The sequence below is a fragment of the Pseudoliparis swirei genome, chromosome 9, assembly GCF_029220125.1.
Source record: "Pseudoliparis swirei isolate HS2019 ecotype Mariana Trench chromosome 9, NWPU_hadal_v1, whole genome shotgun sequence".
Classification (NCBI taxonomy): domain Eukaryota; kingdom Metazoa; phylum Chordata; class Actinopteri; order Perciformes; family Liparidae; genus Pseudoliparis; species Pseudoliparis swirei.
Genome location: NC_079396.1, coordinates 19,633,924 through 19,648,065, shown reverse-complemented (window position 1 = coordinate 19,648,065; position 14,142 = coordinate 19,633,924). Strand labels below are relative to the sequence as shown.

The 14,142-nt window shown below is 40.3% G+C and overlaps 2 protein-coding genes across 2 annotated transcripts; one reads left to right on the top strand and one right to left on the bottom strand.

The window, feature by feature from the left end:
• Positions 1 to 666: 666 nt before the first annotated feature.
• pmelb (premelanosome protein b) lies at positions 667 to 9,940 on the top strand. Its single transcript, XM_056423137.1, has 12 exons — positions 667 to 724; positions 2,848 to 2,943; positions 3,078 to 3,224; positions 3,606 to 3,734; positions 4,100 to 4,261; positions 5,330 to 5,662; positions 5,931 to 6,155; positions 6,645 to 6,782; positions 6,883 to 6,985; positions 7,076 to 7,281; positions 7,362 to 7,452; positions 8,975 to 9,940. The coding sequence occupies exons 1-12, from the start codon at positions 667 to 669 to the stop codon at positions 9,132 to 9,134; spliced, it is 1,848 nt and encodes a 615-aa protein (XP_056279112.1). The 3' UTR covers positions 9,135 to 9,940.
• LOC130199545 (tubulin alpha chain-like) lies at positions 9,711 to 12,864 on the bottom strand. Its single transcript, XM_056423138.1, has 4 exons — positions 12,847 to 12,864; positions 11,520 to 11,742; positions 11,272 to 11,420; positions 9,711 to 11,163 (listed from the first exon to the last, which is right to left on the bottom strand). The coding sequence occupies exons 1-4, from the start codon at positions 12,847 to 12,849 to the stop codon at positions 10,183 to 10,185; spliced, it is 1,356 nt and encodes a 451-aa protein (XP_056279113.1). The 5' UTR covers positions 12,850 to 12,864; the 3' UTR covers positions 9,711 to 10,182.
• Between the last annotated feature and the right edge of the window lie 1,278 nt (positions 12,865 to 14,142).

Genomic DNA, 14,142 nt, shown 5'->3' with positions numbered 1-14,142 from the left:
TTTATTAACGTAAAAGTAAAAATAACACAATGTACAAATATTTGCATTAAAAATCCTGCATTGAAAATGTTACTTCAGTAAAAGTAGAGAGATATTACTAGACAATCAACTGGATTATGCACAATATTATATTTTTATGATATGTGTATGCAGCATTTTAATGTTTTAGCTGATCTATTTGGAGCTAATTTAAACTAATTTATCACTTTTGGGTAATTTATCACATGAATCATATTTTAGAGTTTATCATTTATTATGTATGTACATTTATTAAACTCAATGCAGCTGTGAAATAATCATGATGAAGTAAATAGAACAATATTTTTTTCTCTGAAATGGGTTGGAAATACGAAGCGACATAAACTGAAAAGCAACATTACATTATGTGGAATTCAACATTTCCTATGTGATTATGAGCTTCTTTCGCGACTGAATTTGCGACTTTAATCCTCAAGACGTGCTATTTACTGTAAATACACTATTCATAAACCAGTCCAGGCGCCTCTAAAATCTTATTCGAGGAGGTCTACAGGACTTTGTGAGCAAGGAGGCGTTTCTTCTACTAATAATCGAGGAAAAGGCAAACATCACTGAGTTTATAAAACCTGATTCCTGTTGTCTGGTGCTCACAAAAGGGATATTTCATACAGAGGAGGAGCACTGACAATGTGGACGTCTGTGGTGCTGTTGGTGTTGCTGGCAGTGACCTCACACACTGTGGCAAGTAAGTACAGAAAAAACATCTATCTTTAAAATAAGAAACTATTTCAGAGAAAATATTTCTTGGAGATTTTGACTGTGTAACTGAGTTTCACACATCAAAATGCCATGTATTATTAGATCAATTGAGCTAATTGTTGTTAATGTTATTGTCTATTGTTGCAATACCCATCATGACAAATTCCTTGTGAAAACATACGTGACAATAAAAGGTTCTGATTAAATTATCAAAAGTAAAAGTCTGCATGAATTAGGAGTGTTATACTATATATTATATTGTTGGATTATTATTAGTGATTCATTTAAGTGCAAGCTGAATTTTATTTTTTTAAGCTAATTTAAACTACTATATGCATATTGTTTGATAGTTTTGAGGATCATATTTTGGATGATAGGTTTTGTGAAAAGTGAGTGAAAAGTACAATCGTTCTTTTGAAGTTGAAATGGAAATATATGTGGAAAGTATCTCAAATGAGTACTTAGGTAAAGTGCTTGTTTTACTTTTGACTACTTTCCAAAACATAAACAGACTTTGTATTACATTATATAAAAGTTAGAGTTTTAAATATGTTATCCTGTAAAGATTTCTGGTCAGAATGTTTTATTTTTAATGCATTTTTCTTTGTTTGAATAGTTACAGCACATTGATATAGGAACTTTCTTTAATCTTCATACATTTGTTTTTTAGAGACAATATTCAGTTAGTCACAGAGTTGTCAATCAAAGTTTTAAGGAGGCTATGACATTACCTTTCTACAACGAACACAATTGAAATTAAAAAAAAATGAATTTCCTAACATGGAGGTAAATCCAGTTTTCTACGAAATAAAGTACTGCGTGTGTGTTCTGATTATTAATCTGAGTTCAAGGTCCAGTTTCATGTGTTTTTCCCATGACCTCTTTATTCAACCATGCATGCATAGAAATGACACAGAATGTGACCTTTGTAAAGCAAAGCGCAGAAGATCTATCTTAATCCTTTTATTCTTAACTTAAAAGGTAAATTCAACATTCTTTCAAATATGGCATGAAGCACATTAGGTGTGCATTGAACACATTTTTGGTGCTTAAAATAAAATGTGTATCTCCATACCGGTCCTGAACAGGTTGTTCTTGGGAATATGAACAAAATAAACAACTTCTAAAGCACAAATAAATACATTTCAAGTCTTGAATATATATAATATTTGGAGAAATAGATTGTCATAACTTTAAGGAAGTAAGTGGAATTAGTATTTTATTCCAGCTGTTCCTGTGTATTGATTATATGAACTTTCATTTGACATTGTCACACTTCAACCAGCAGGAAAACATGAAATGAAACCACAAGAGGACAGAAAAAATTAGAGCAATTACTCTGAAATTATAAAACAGGCTCAATTTCTAATCCCACTGAAAAGATGATAACTCGGTTATCTGCCTTTGTGTTTAATCCAAACTCAGCCGTGTGACATTGTTAATCTGTGATAAATATCCTGCAAACACTCAGCTGAGCCTCACATGAGAGGGATTGAAGGGATACAACACATTTAGGCCTCGTGGACAACTTCACTCACTTTCACCTTTCGTCAAATCATTGTTGGTAAATATTAAACCTGATATATATTAAAATAAAACATAGAACTTCCAACAATGGAGTTTTTGGAAACTGTAAAACCGACAAGTAAATCTCACTGAAAAGGCATCAAGAGTAAAACAAATCTAAATATATATGTCAATATACCTTACATGAAGATACAACTTATGTTAAGGGTCTGTAAAACAGGAATCTAACTGAATCCAATTTAACCTAAATGATTATCATTAATTTGTATTTATTTTACTGGAATGTGTATTCTCGTTCTATCTTGAACTGAATGTTCACTGGACTCAAGTTTCAACCGTCTGCTGCAGTGCATGAATTAAAAGTCTCTCTAGATTAAAAACTAATTGGCATGAACTCATTTCAAGTCTTTGAAGGCATGATTGTAACTCTATTTCCCCTAATATTCTCATTATTATTATTACTTTTATTATTAACTGTTCTTTCCAGGACATTTTTGTAAGTGATTTTAAAATGTGAGGTCCTTAAAAGGCGTTGCTGGATGTGTAAGGAGCAGAGTTCACAGTTAATTTCTGATGTTTCAGAGCCCAGAAACCGTTTCACTCGTTATCCATCATGGAACAATAAGATGTACCCAATCTGGAAAGATGGAGACCCGCGATACAATGACTCCTGGAAAGGTAGATCTAATGAAATGTTGTTGGCATAATCGCTTTTAAATGCTCAGAAAGAAAATAATATATTGGGACATTGTGATTAAACGTTCTTACATACCTCTAATTAATTGACACTTTAAACTTAACACTTCGTCCAGGTGGAAAAGTGACTTTCAATGTGGGGAACGATTCACCGACTCTGACTGGAGCCAAAGTTACTTTCACCATCGACTTGGAGTTCCCACACAGCCAGAAGGTGCAGAATAATGGGGACGTTGTTTGGGCCGAAGACTGCACAGTAAATGGTAATACACACACACACACACACACACACACACACACACACACACACACACACACACACACACACACACAATTTACTGTATTATCAGCCTAGATAGCAGCCTGATTGTGCTCAATGAAATATATCAACAACTACAGGTTGTCATGGAATTTGGTGCACATGCATGTTGGATTAGTACAGACATGAAGTCAATGTCTCCCTCAGGATGGATTGGAATAACTTTACATTCGGCCTTATCAAACCTGTTTGGACTAATTCCAAAACATTCATATATAGTATGTATTAGCATGTGGCTAGACATAGCCTCAAACAGCTACTTGCATGCCTGCAGACTCTCCTAAATGTCTTTATATCAGTCACTACCCTCTTGCTTCTGTCACAGGAACAAAGTACCACGAGTCTGAGCCAGTATACCCAACTCGGAACCCGGACTGGGAAGCTGTTTTCCCAGATGGGACACCGATCAGGAAGGACAAGAAGCCAGCCTACGTGTTTGTCTGGAAGACCTGGAGTAAGTGGAGCTGTCGTCTTTTCTGGTGGTCACAGAGTTTCTTGAGGCGCATGACCTGAAACATGGGCCAGGATTATGTATGAGCCTGACCATATGATCAGATTATTTCCCCTCAGTGATTCAGACTTGTTATACATTATAGCACAACGCTTCAATTGTATCTAAAAAGTGTCATTAAAAAGTGAAGTGTACTGTAAGGACAATTTCATCTTTTCAATCAAACTTTGAACCGAAACACATCGGACAAAAAGTTTGGAATTTTAACCAAATGTTGTCGAGGAAAGAAGAAAGAAAGAAAAAGTATCGTTATTTGTAGTGAAGTGGCACAAAGTGTATCTCATATACTCTGGGCGCTCGGTTGGCAGGTCAGTACTGGCAGGTGAGAGACGGCTCCTCTTCCTCCCTGACCATCGACACAGACGACATCCCACTGGGCTCCTACACCATGGACATTGTTATCTACCACTACCGCAGCAAAGAGAGGTTCATTCCTCTGGGATATGCTTCCACTGAGTTCTCCATCACTGGTGAGTAGCTAATGGGGGAGTTTATGAAAAAGCGAAAAATAATCCTCCTTCCAAAATGTTCCTGAAAAAGTTTTCAGTTGAAATGAAAAATGTTACTGAATGATAAATCAACGCATTTTCAGCATTTAAATAATTAAGGGGCTACACGTCACATGTTTAATGTAAGTTGTCACATGACAAGTTGTTTACTTCCTGGTTGCACTGTAATAAGTGAATAGTTGTATGAAAGCTCCCAGACGAAATGTTATATCCATTTGCAGTTATTCAACGTTGTTCAGTGTGGTTGTATAACGAGTGAACATGTTCACGGCAAGAATAGTATCCGGGAGGATAACTTCATTCATCTAGGTTTACACACATATAGAGACCTACACTATTTTCTCATATTTTTACATTCACTTTTCAGTCATATTCTAGAAGAGACTCAGGCCACTTTGTTAGGAACTCAATGCATTTAGGCATCAGACTAAAGCTGCAGAATGAAAGTTTACAGACTTCAGACTGAAACAGCTTCACACCGACAAACTGACACTCTCTGCACCTTCTTCTCTCACCTCTTAGATTTGCTTGAACAAATGTAAGGGATTGTCAACCCATAGGAAATATAATAGGAAAAGAGCCACTATACGTACACGTTTTTAAATAGAAGATATAACCAAACATAAAAGGTTTTCTAGCTTGTGGGACTGCATCCCGTCTTCTCCACTGGACGGTTCAGACGACTCTTTTGCTGCATTTCTTTCAAACATGACTCCGAGATTCATAAGGTAAAATCAGCTCAAACTAAAAGATCAAATAAATGAAAGTTGTGTATTGGCTCAATAAACAATTAAAACCCTCCTTAGGTAACAATTAAGATTTAGATACGTATGTTACTTTGTACATTTAAAGGGGTTCTACACTTTAGCTTAAATACTTGAAAACACTTTAGCCATTGTCATCCATTGAAATGTAACGATTTAACTGAAAGAATGCAGATGATCCATTAAATACCTTTAATAGTAAAGGTAGGATTGGCTCAAATAAAAAATGCCTTTTGTTGACGTCATTTCTTGGTGTTCTGCTCAGATCAAATCCCCTTCGCTGTCTCCCTGGACCAAGTTAACGACATCGTGGCGGGGGACATGCGCTTTGTCCAGAACAGGGCAATAGCCTTCACCATCACCCTCCACGACCCCAGCCAGTACCTCAGCAACGCAGACGTCACCTTCAACTGGGACTTTGGGGATAAAAGCGGAGCCCTGATATCCAGGGAGCTGACTGTCACTCACACCTACATCAACTCTGGCTCGTTCAAGCCTCAGGTCGTGATCCAGGCGGTCATCCCAGATAAGGCCTGCGACCCACCCGTTGATTCAACAACCAAGGCCCCGGGTCCACCTCCTCACAAGGGCACCACAGGTAAAGAACAGGTGTTAAACTGACATGTAACACGTTAATTCATGAGCATGAGAGGTGGTAGGTTGGGAAGTACAGCCTCACAGTAGAACCGGGCTAGCGGTTTGCTTCCAGTCTCAGCTCAGCTGTTGCAAATATTTTCTGAAATATCTATTCTGTCCTTAAAAGCGAAACAATGTTCACAGTATTTGTAGCCACGTTTATTTCCTCGGCTTCACGTGAACATATTATGGAAACACAGACGTAACTCAACAGTTCTCTCCGTGTGTAGTGAAAGCTGCTGCACTGGCGTCTGCTGTCCCCACACTGGTTTCCACCAAGGCCACTGGTCTGACTCTCAACATGGTTGCTTCAGACACAGAGGAGGACAACACTGAGGATGAGGCCTCCACTGTGGCCAACACTCAGCCGGCCCAGGAAGCCCCCGCAGTGGCCAAGACTCCCTCCCCTGTCAATCACGTCAATGGAATGCCAGCCGGCAATGTGGCGCGAACAGGTAAGCTCTTTAAATAGTTGGACATAATTATGTGTAGAATTTTACCAGAAGATAAGTTGTTTAATCCCCACTTGAGGTAGTTTGCTCAACAGTAGAAATGTGTACTCTGAAAGTGAAAAATACTGAGTTGGTACCAGCTGACCGTGATGAGCCAGATGGGAGCATCAGCCGATTTCCTTAAATGTAAATGTGGTGTAAATCTTGAAAGAAGCACTGAAACAAATTACATTCTCGGTTGTGCTTTATCGTTTGTATTCTGATGTGCATGCTGATTGAGTGTTCAGCTCAGTTTTTCTGATATAATTTTCTTTATTCACGGTTCTTCAAAACACATCAATCCAAGGGACACTTTAAAGTAAGAAACGTCTAAAATGGTATTCATAAATCCAGCCGAGGTATAAAAAAGCCCAAAAGTATCATCATTAAAATATACTTAAAGCACTCATTATGCAGAATGACTCATTCCCTTGCTCTGTTTATTTCCTGCAGGTGCAAAGCGAACAGTGACCCTGATGGGTCGAGCTACCGTGGTAACCGTTGCTAAGAGGGATGCTGATGATACACCGTCTAATGCCGACTGCGTGATTTATCGTTATGGCTCCTTCTGCACAGGCATCAAAGTGTTCGGTGAGCCACCTTTTGCTCGCGATCTGTTCAGCAACATGCCAAATGAAAACAATGAAAACCTTTCAGGTGACTGTCGGTGACCTCTTGCCTTTGTTTTCAGAGGGCATTGAAAAAGTAGAGATCGTACAGATGGACAATGCTGTGATGACAACACCAGAGATGAACAGAAATGTTTTGGATATCACTGTTACATGTCAGGGAAGGTGAACCCTGCTGCACTACACTTTATCAAGGTATTCTTCAAAAGCATGTTGTTGTTTATTCTGACCCACTGAGGCCTCTTCTTCCTCCAGCCTTCCAAAAGAGGTGTGCAGCGTGATTCTGGATGCAGAGTGCTTGAGGCCGATTCACTCGGCATGCAACATGGTGGAGCCCTCCAAAGAGTGCCAGCTGGTGTTGCGTCACTTCTTCAATGACTCTGGTGTCTATTGCATCAACGTGTCCATGGCCAACGACGTCAGTTTAGCCGTCACCAGTGCCAGAGTCAACGTGGACATAGGTACGCAACTTCACCGCCGTACAGCAGTCCAGTCGGTGTCTGCTTCATCCCGCTGACTGAAGGTGTGCTCCTCGTTTCAGGTTCAGCTCTGTACTCTCCTGGCACCATCGGCATGGTGTTGGGTGTCCTGGTACTCGTTCTAGCCATCGGAATAGTGGCATATTCTTATAGGTAAGAACTGACTTTGCTTGTGGTTATCACTTTTCTACACATAATGCACAACCTCAAGTTTTACTTTAAAGAAAGGGCTGATAATCCGCTTCAAATTACCCCCTGACAGCACATGACTTTTATATAAGCCCATCTAATCATTTCATTACCTTCGCATTGAAAATGCCGGAAGGTTATGTTTTGATCGCCGTGTATCTATTTATTTATTTATTTGTATGCGTGTTATTCGCAAAACTCAAAAAGTATTGAACCGAATTGCATGAAATTTGGTGGGATGATTGTTTATTATCCGGGGACCAGTTGATTAGATTTTGGGATCGATCGGGTCAAAGGTCAAGGTCAAAGGTCATGAACAGGACAAAATCTTTCGCAGAACTCAAAAAGTATTGAACCGAATCGCATGAAATTTGGTGGGATGATTGGTTATTATCCGGGGACCAGTTGATTAGATTTTGGGATCGATCGGGTCAAAGGTCAAGGTCAAAGGTCATGAACAGGTCAAATCTTCTTGAATCACTTGGAATTTGGTGGGATGATTGGTTATTATCCGGGGACCATTTGATTAGATTTTGGGATCAATCGGGTCAAAGGTCAAGGTCATGGAAAGGTCAACAAATATTTTTTTACCATAGCACGATACATTTTTGTCCAATTGGCATGCAAATAATGCCAAAATGTTCATAATTCAATGCCCAATCTTGTGATATGCGAAGGTATGAGCTCTACCGAGTGCCCGTTCTAGTTCTAAATGTAATGATGGGACGGGCCAACTACCTGCCTGTCCCGCACGCATTGCTAGTCAATGGCCTTTTCCACAAGCTGCTATCTTAACCGTTGTGATTACTGACAATAGCCATATTAGTTTTTATGTTTATGATGATGTCTTTAATTTCATTATTATATGTTTTGGGGAGTAAATTTCGAGGGAGGCCTGACGGGAAAGGATGTTAGGGATTTAGCAACTTTATTGCTAGATTGAGCTACTTTTTGAGCTTGTTGCTCACTACTTTCATTCGAAAATAGTTTGCAACACTTGGCTGGGTTTTTCGGCTTTAAGGGTTGAATCTGTATTTTAGATTTGTCTTACTGTCAACAAATCCCATGAAAAGATTTTTAAAATCAGAGGCATGCTGGTTAATAAAATGTGCTAAATACTACAATGCCCAGTTTTTTGAAGAAATACCGTCGGCCCTATCCACTTTTTTATAATAATAATAATAAGGTAATAATAAGAGATTAAATGAGTATGTGTAATGTGAAAGGAGTTGCTCGACTAAATGTTTCCACTGAAAAGCCAACTCTGCAACTGCCCTCAAAGTTCACAGAATGAATTATAATTAATATATATATATATATATATATATAAACCTGAGATTAAAGATTTGCATTGCCATCCATTTCCTTGGAGACTTCTTTTCCTGAGATTATGTGGAAGATTATAAAAACAGTATTAGCCTACGAGCTTTATCTGTAAAGCACGTGCAATTCACTGAACTTGCCTGGATTGTGTTTTACTCAACAGGCGCTTTAAGTCCTACCGTCCTCTGAAGGAAGTGCTGATCGCTGAAGACCCGCAGGACAGCCGGGCTCACGTCGGCTCCGGAGCCTCGATGTTCTGGAAGCTTCTGAACAGACGGGGCGCTGCGGACGACTGCCCTCTGCTGCAGGACGGACCGGTGTAAACCAGCCTCACACCACCAAACACAAAACCAAGAAACTTATGATTTGCAAGTACTTTGCACCTGAGATGTCTTTTTATACTTTTTTTTGCATTACATATTTGCTGATGACAAACTCATGTACAGGACTGTCTCAGAAAATTAGAATATTGTGATGAAGTTCTTTATTTTCTGCAATGCAATTAAAAAAACAAAAATGTCATGCATTCTGGATTCATTACAAATCAACTGAAATATTGCAAGCCTTTTATTCTTTTAATATTGCTGATTATGGCTTACAGCTTAAGAAAACTCAAATATCCTATCTCTAAATATTAGAATATCATGAAAAAGTATACTAGTAGGGTATTAAACAAATCACTTGAATTGTCTAATTAACTCGAAACACCTGCAAGGGTTTCCTGAGCCTTGACAAACACTCAGCTGTTATAAATCTTTTTTTTACTTGGTCTGAGGAAATATTAAAATTTTATGAGATAGGATTTTAGAGTTTTCTTAAGCTGTAAGCCATAATCAGCAATATTAAAAGAATAAAAGGCTTGCAATATTTCAGTTGATTTGTAATGAATCCAGAATGCATGACATTTTTGTTTTTTTAATTGCATTACAGAAAATAAAGAACTTTATCACAATATTCTAATTTTCTGAGACAGTCCTGTATATGTAATATTTGGGTTTTCTATCCAAAAAAATATACTAAAGACATACTCTGATCTTTTGTACCTATATGTTTGGTAGTAAAAGTGTATACTTTAATTTGGAATAAACAGACTTTAATGTTTTCCCAATAAACTTTGCTCTGAACCGTTTTGCAGTTTTGTGTCACTTTTATTCACCTTTATACATTTAATGATGAAACTAATGATGTCAACAAACATCTTAAGATATGACACAGCCTCTTGAATCCAATCCTCCAACTTTATGACATCGGATACATATTCAATTTATGAAAAGACAAACATTCATTTAGAACAGAGCCAAAATGGTAATGCATTCAAGAAAGCATTGCAATAAACTTGTTCCTGTTTTAACTTGTGCCTTATTGTCCCTTTTAATATTCCTCTCCCTCTTCCTCTCCCTCTCCTTCAACAGAGTCGACTCCAACCTCCTCGTAATCCTTCTCCAGAGCTGCCATGTCCTCTCTGGCCTCAGAGAACTCTCCCTCCTCCATACCTTCACCCACATACCAGTGGACAAAGGCACGCTTAGCGTACATCAGATCAAACTTGTGGTCAAGTCGAGCCCAGGCCTCTGCAATAGCAGTGGTGTTGCTCAGCATGCACACAGCCCTCTGGACCTTGGCCAGGTCTCCACCAGGAACTACAGTGGGCGGCTGGTAGTTGATGCCAACCTTGAAACCAGTGGGGCACCAGTCCACAAACTGGATGGAGCGCTTGGTTTTAATGTTGGCAATAGCAGCATTTACATCTTTGGGCACCACATCACCACGATACAAAAGGCAGCAGGCCATGTATTTACCGTGGCGGGGGTCACATTTGACCATCTGATTGGCTGGTTCAAAGCAGGAGTTGGTGATTTCTGACACTGAGAGCTGCTCATGATAAGCTTTCTCAGCAGAGATGACGGGGGCATAGGTGGCCAGAGGGAAGTGGATACGGGGATATGGCACCAAGTTGGTCTGGAACTCTGTCAGATCAACATTGAGGGCGCCATCGAACCGAAGGGAAGCGGTGATGGAGGACACAATCTGACTGATCAACCTGTTCAGGTTGCTGTAAGATGGACGCTCAACATCGAGGTTCCTCCGGCAGATATCGAAGATGGCCTCGTTATCGACCATGAAGGAACAGTCGGAGTGCTCCAGGGTGGTGTGGGTGGTCAGGATGGCGTTGTAGGGCTCCACCACAGCGGTGGACACCTGGGGAGCTGGGTAGATGGAGAACTCCAGCTTGGACTTCTTGCCGTAGTCGACAGACAGACGCTCCATCAGCAGAGAGGTGAAGCCAGAGCCGGTGCCACCGCCAAAGCTGTGGAAAATCAGGAAGCCCTGAAGGCCGGTGCACTGGTCCGACTGAGGGAAGAGAGACAGTGAATACACATGAGATACCGTTATGTCATTTATTTAAATATCTGTAATCAAAATTAGGAAATGGATCCCTCCTGAGATCACGTCACTCACCAGTTTGCGGATCCTGTCCAGCACGATGTCGATGACCTCCTTGCCGATGGTGTAGTGTCCACGGGCGTAATTGTTGGCAGCATCCTCCTTACCAGTGATCAGCTGCTCAGGGTGGAACAGCTGGCGGTAAATACCACTGCGCACCTCATCTGAAGAGACCGAGTCGATCAGTAATGACAAGGTGGTTTGACTTAAAAAAAATTAAAATCAAAAAAGAACTATGGCATCTATGTTTGATTGGAGTTTACCGATGACAGTGGGCTCCAGATCCACAAACACGGCTCTGGGGACGTGCTTTCCGGCTCCAGTCTCACTGAAGAAGGTGTTGAATGAATCGTCTCCTCCCCCGACGGTCTTGTCACTGGGCATCTGTCCGTCCGGCTGGATCCCATGTTCCAGGCAGTAAAGTTCCCAGCAGGCATTGCCAATCTGGACACCAGCCTGACCGACGTGGATGGAGATACACTCACGCTGTGGAAAGAAAAAAGAAATTTACTTGTATGCATTCAATTATGATTTCCCGTTAATTGACAACCTGACACTGCTGGTTTTTACACAATCCACCACAATGATTGCAACATAAATGCTTCTTAACATTGTGAACATTGACTTGCTCCCCCTTTCTCAGCTAAACAGGCAATGCAGCAAGAGGCGCCTCCCTGCACCACAATCTGCAGGGGACAGACAGGTCTTACTGCAGCCTCCGCAGAGGCAGAACGCTCCTCTCGTCTTTCCTGCAGCCTTTTTTGTCCTCGGTCTTTTTTTTTTTACAACACACTCTCCCTACTTTGCAAGCATAAGCACAAATGCAAATTAGTTTACCCCTGCACACGTCAGCTGGAAATGCCTCGAGGATACATAATCACAGCGTATATATGCTTCGTAAGCATCGACCCAATCACAGCATTTTAAATGATGTTTGAATATAATCAAAATGAAATTGGTAAGGACTTCTTTTAAAATGAACCCTTCATAATTCATGTCATTCTTAAAAAAGAGGCTTTTTTGTTGCATCATTTTTATTTATTTGTATCGATGAGATTGCTGTAACCTATGAATAAGAAATGATGTCTGCAATCTAATGCCATCTATGCCAACCCAATCGGCCACTCACATCCTTCAAGCAGGGTAGGGCATTTGCAAGATGTCTGATCTTTGTCTATTCACAAGTTAAAATGACAGTAACAAAAATATAAAGACAGTAATGCTGCTGCTTTATAAAGACTACTCGATGTATCCACCTGAGTGTTGTTGTCACTCAAGCTTGAATGCAGACAGTCGGTGCATTGTTTTCATCTCTACACGATGACAGTGACACCGTGCCAGCTGCTGGACAATAAACAGCAACATGATACTGTTCACTTTCATCCAAAAGTACAGTCGACCTATTTAGAAATTATAGCAAAAAAAATCTGTCGGGTGGTTTAATTGGGGAGGGTCGTCCAGAGATCTGGTCCAGAGATCTATACCCGTTAACGACGTGTAGTCAAAGCTGAAACACCAGCTGCTAATTCATCATCTCTCTACCGCACTAAACTGCTTCAGACAGACAGACAGAAGAAGAAAACAACTTACCATTTTTTTATTATTTTCGATTGAGGCTCAAGGAGCAAGAGCAGACGGAGGAAATGTGAGGAAAATGTTGTTTTTAAAACGGTGTGGTTTGCGTTGCGCGCGGTACCCAACGGAGTCGAAGCAACCACTGCTGCCCGGGAGGGCGGTGCTAGCATATTTATAGGCCCACATAGCCTACACTAAGGGAGGGGGATACGCGTCTGTGCGTTATGGACCCAAAAAAAGGGTTTTACCACCTCCATTTGTTGATGCTGTATGCCTGTATACACCAATTTGTTAAATAATATGCATTCAAATTTGAACAAAATGGTCAAACCTGCACTTAAAGTGACGTTCAATAAGATATAGCCTACTATGCACTAGGAACATAATTATTATGTGATGACACTTTTTTAAACATTACACCTGGGTGTTAATCTGTTTTATACAGTATGTGGTTGTAATGTAATTTCCCTATATTGTTTGTGTGTATAAATTAAAGGTAATGCTAATAAATAAAAATGTAGTGCACACAAAGACAAGTCAGAGGCAATGTGTTGACGGAAGAATAAGCAAGAACATCTAGAGGTGTGGCAAACTGTAAATCAATCCGAAGCTATAACCATATGCTGGTGCATTTAAGCATGTGACTATTCTTGCGGCTGCACACCCGATGCATTATAAATGATGCAAGAGGACTGAATACTTCTGCTGCACAAGATGCTTCCATCCACTCAAGCTCATCAGCTGGGCGGCCATGTTGATGCTGAGACCTGTCATTGTAGCTGCCCGGCACCGCAGCTCGCCAGCACCCCTCCCTCTTTGTCCCAGATTCTCTGCAATGATGTCATTCAGTGGGCTGATCACGTGGCAGAATGTCAGCCTGTTCCTGTGTGCCATGGAGTTGCACTGCCATTGGGGCGCGCGTCCTCTGCTTTTGTTTGAGGAAATTAAATTGCCTGAATTGCAGTTTATGTGCCATAAGGGTTGCACTGAAGCACTTCATATGTGTAGGCTTATAATGTCCTTGCTCATGTGCCTACTACAGCATTACATCCCTGCCCTTTACGCTGTCTGGAATCCTTTTGGGAATGAAAATAAGCTTGAATAATGCTTCTAATTTAATAAGCACCTTGGAAATCAAAGCGTTGCTTTTGTCAGAAGACCCACAAGAATGCGAGAGTTCTTGTTGTTTATTCAGCAGTAAATTAAGGATGTATAATCTACAATCAGTGTGTGGTTGCTGTTCTCAATGAAAACTGTAGGGGGTGAAATAAAAAGACAGTCATGGCTCTCAGCCAGGGCTTCTTGAGAGAA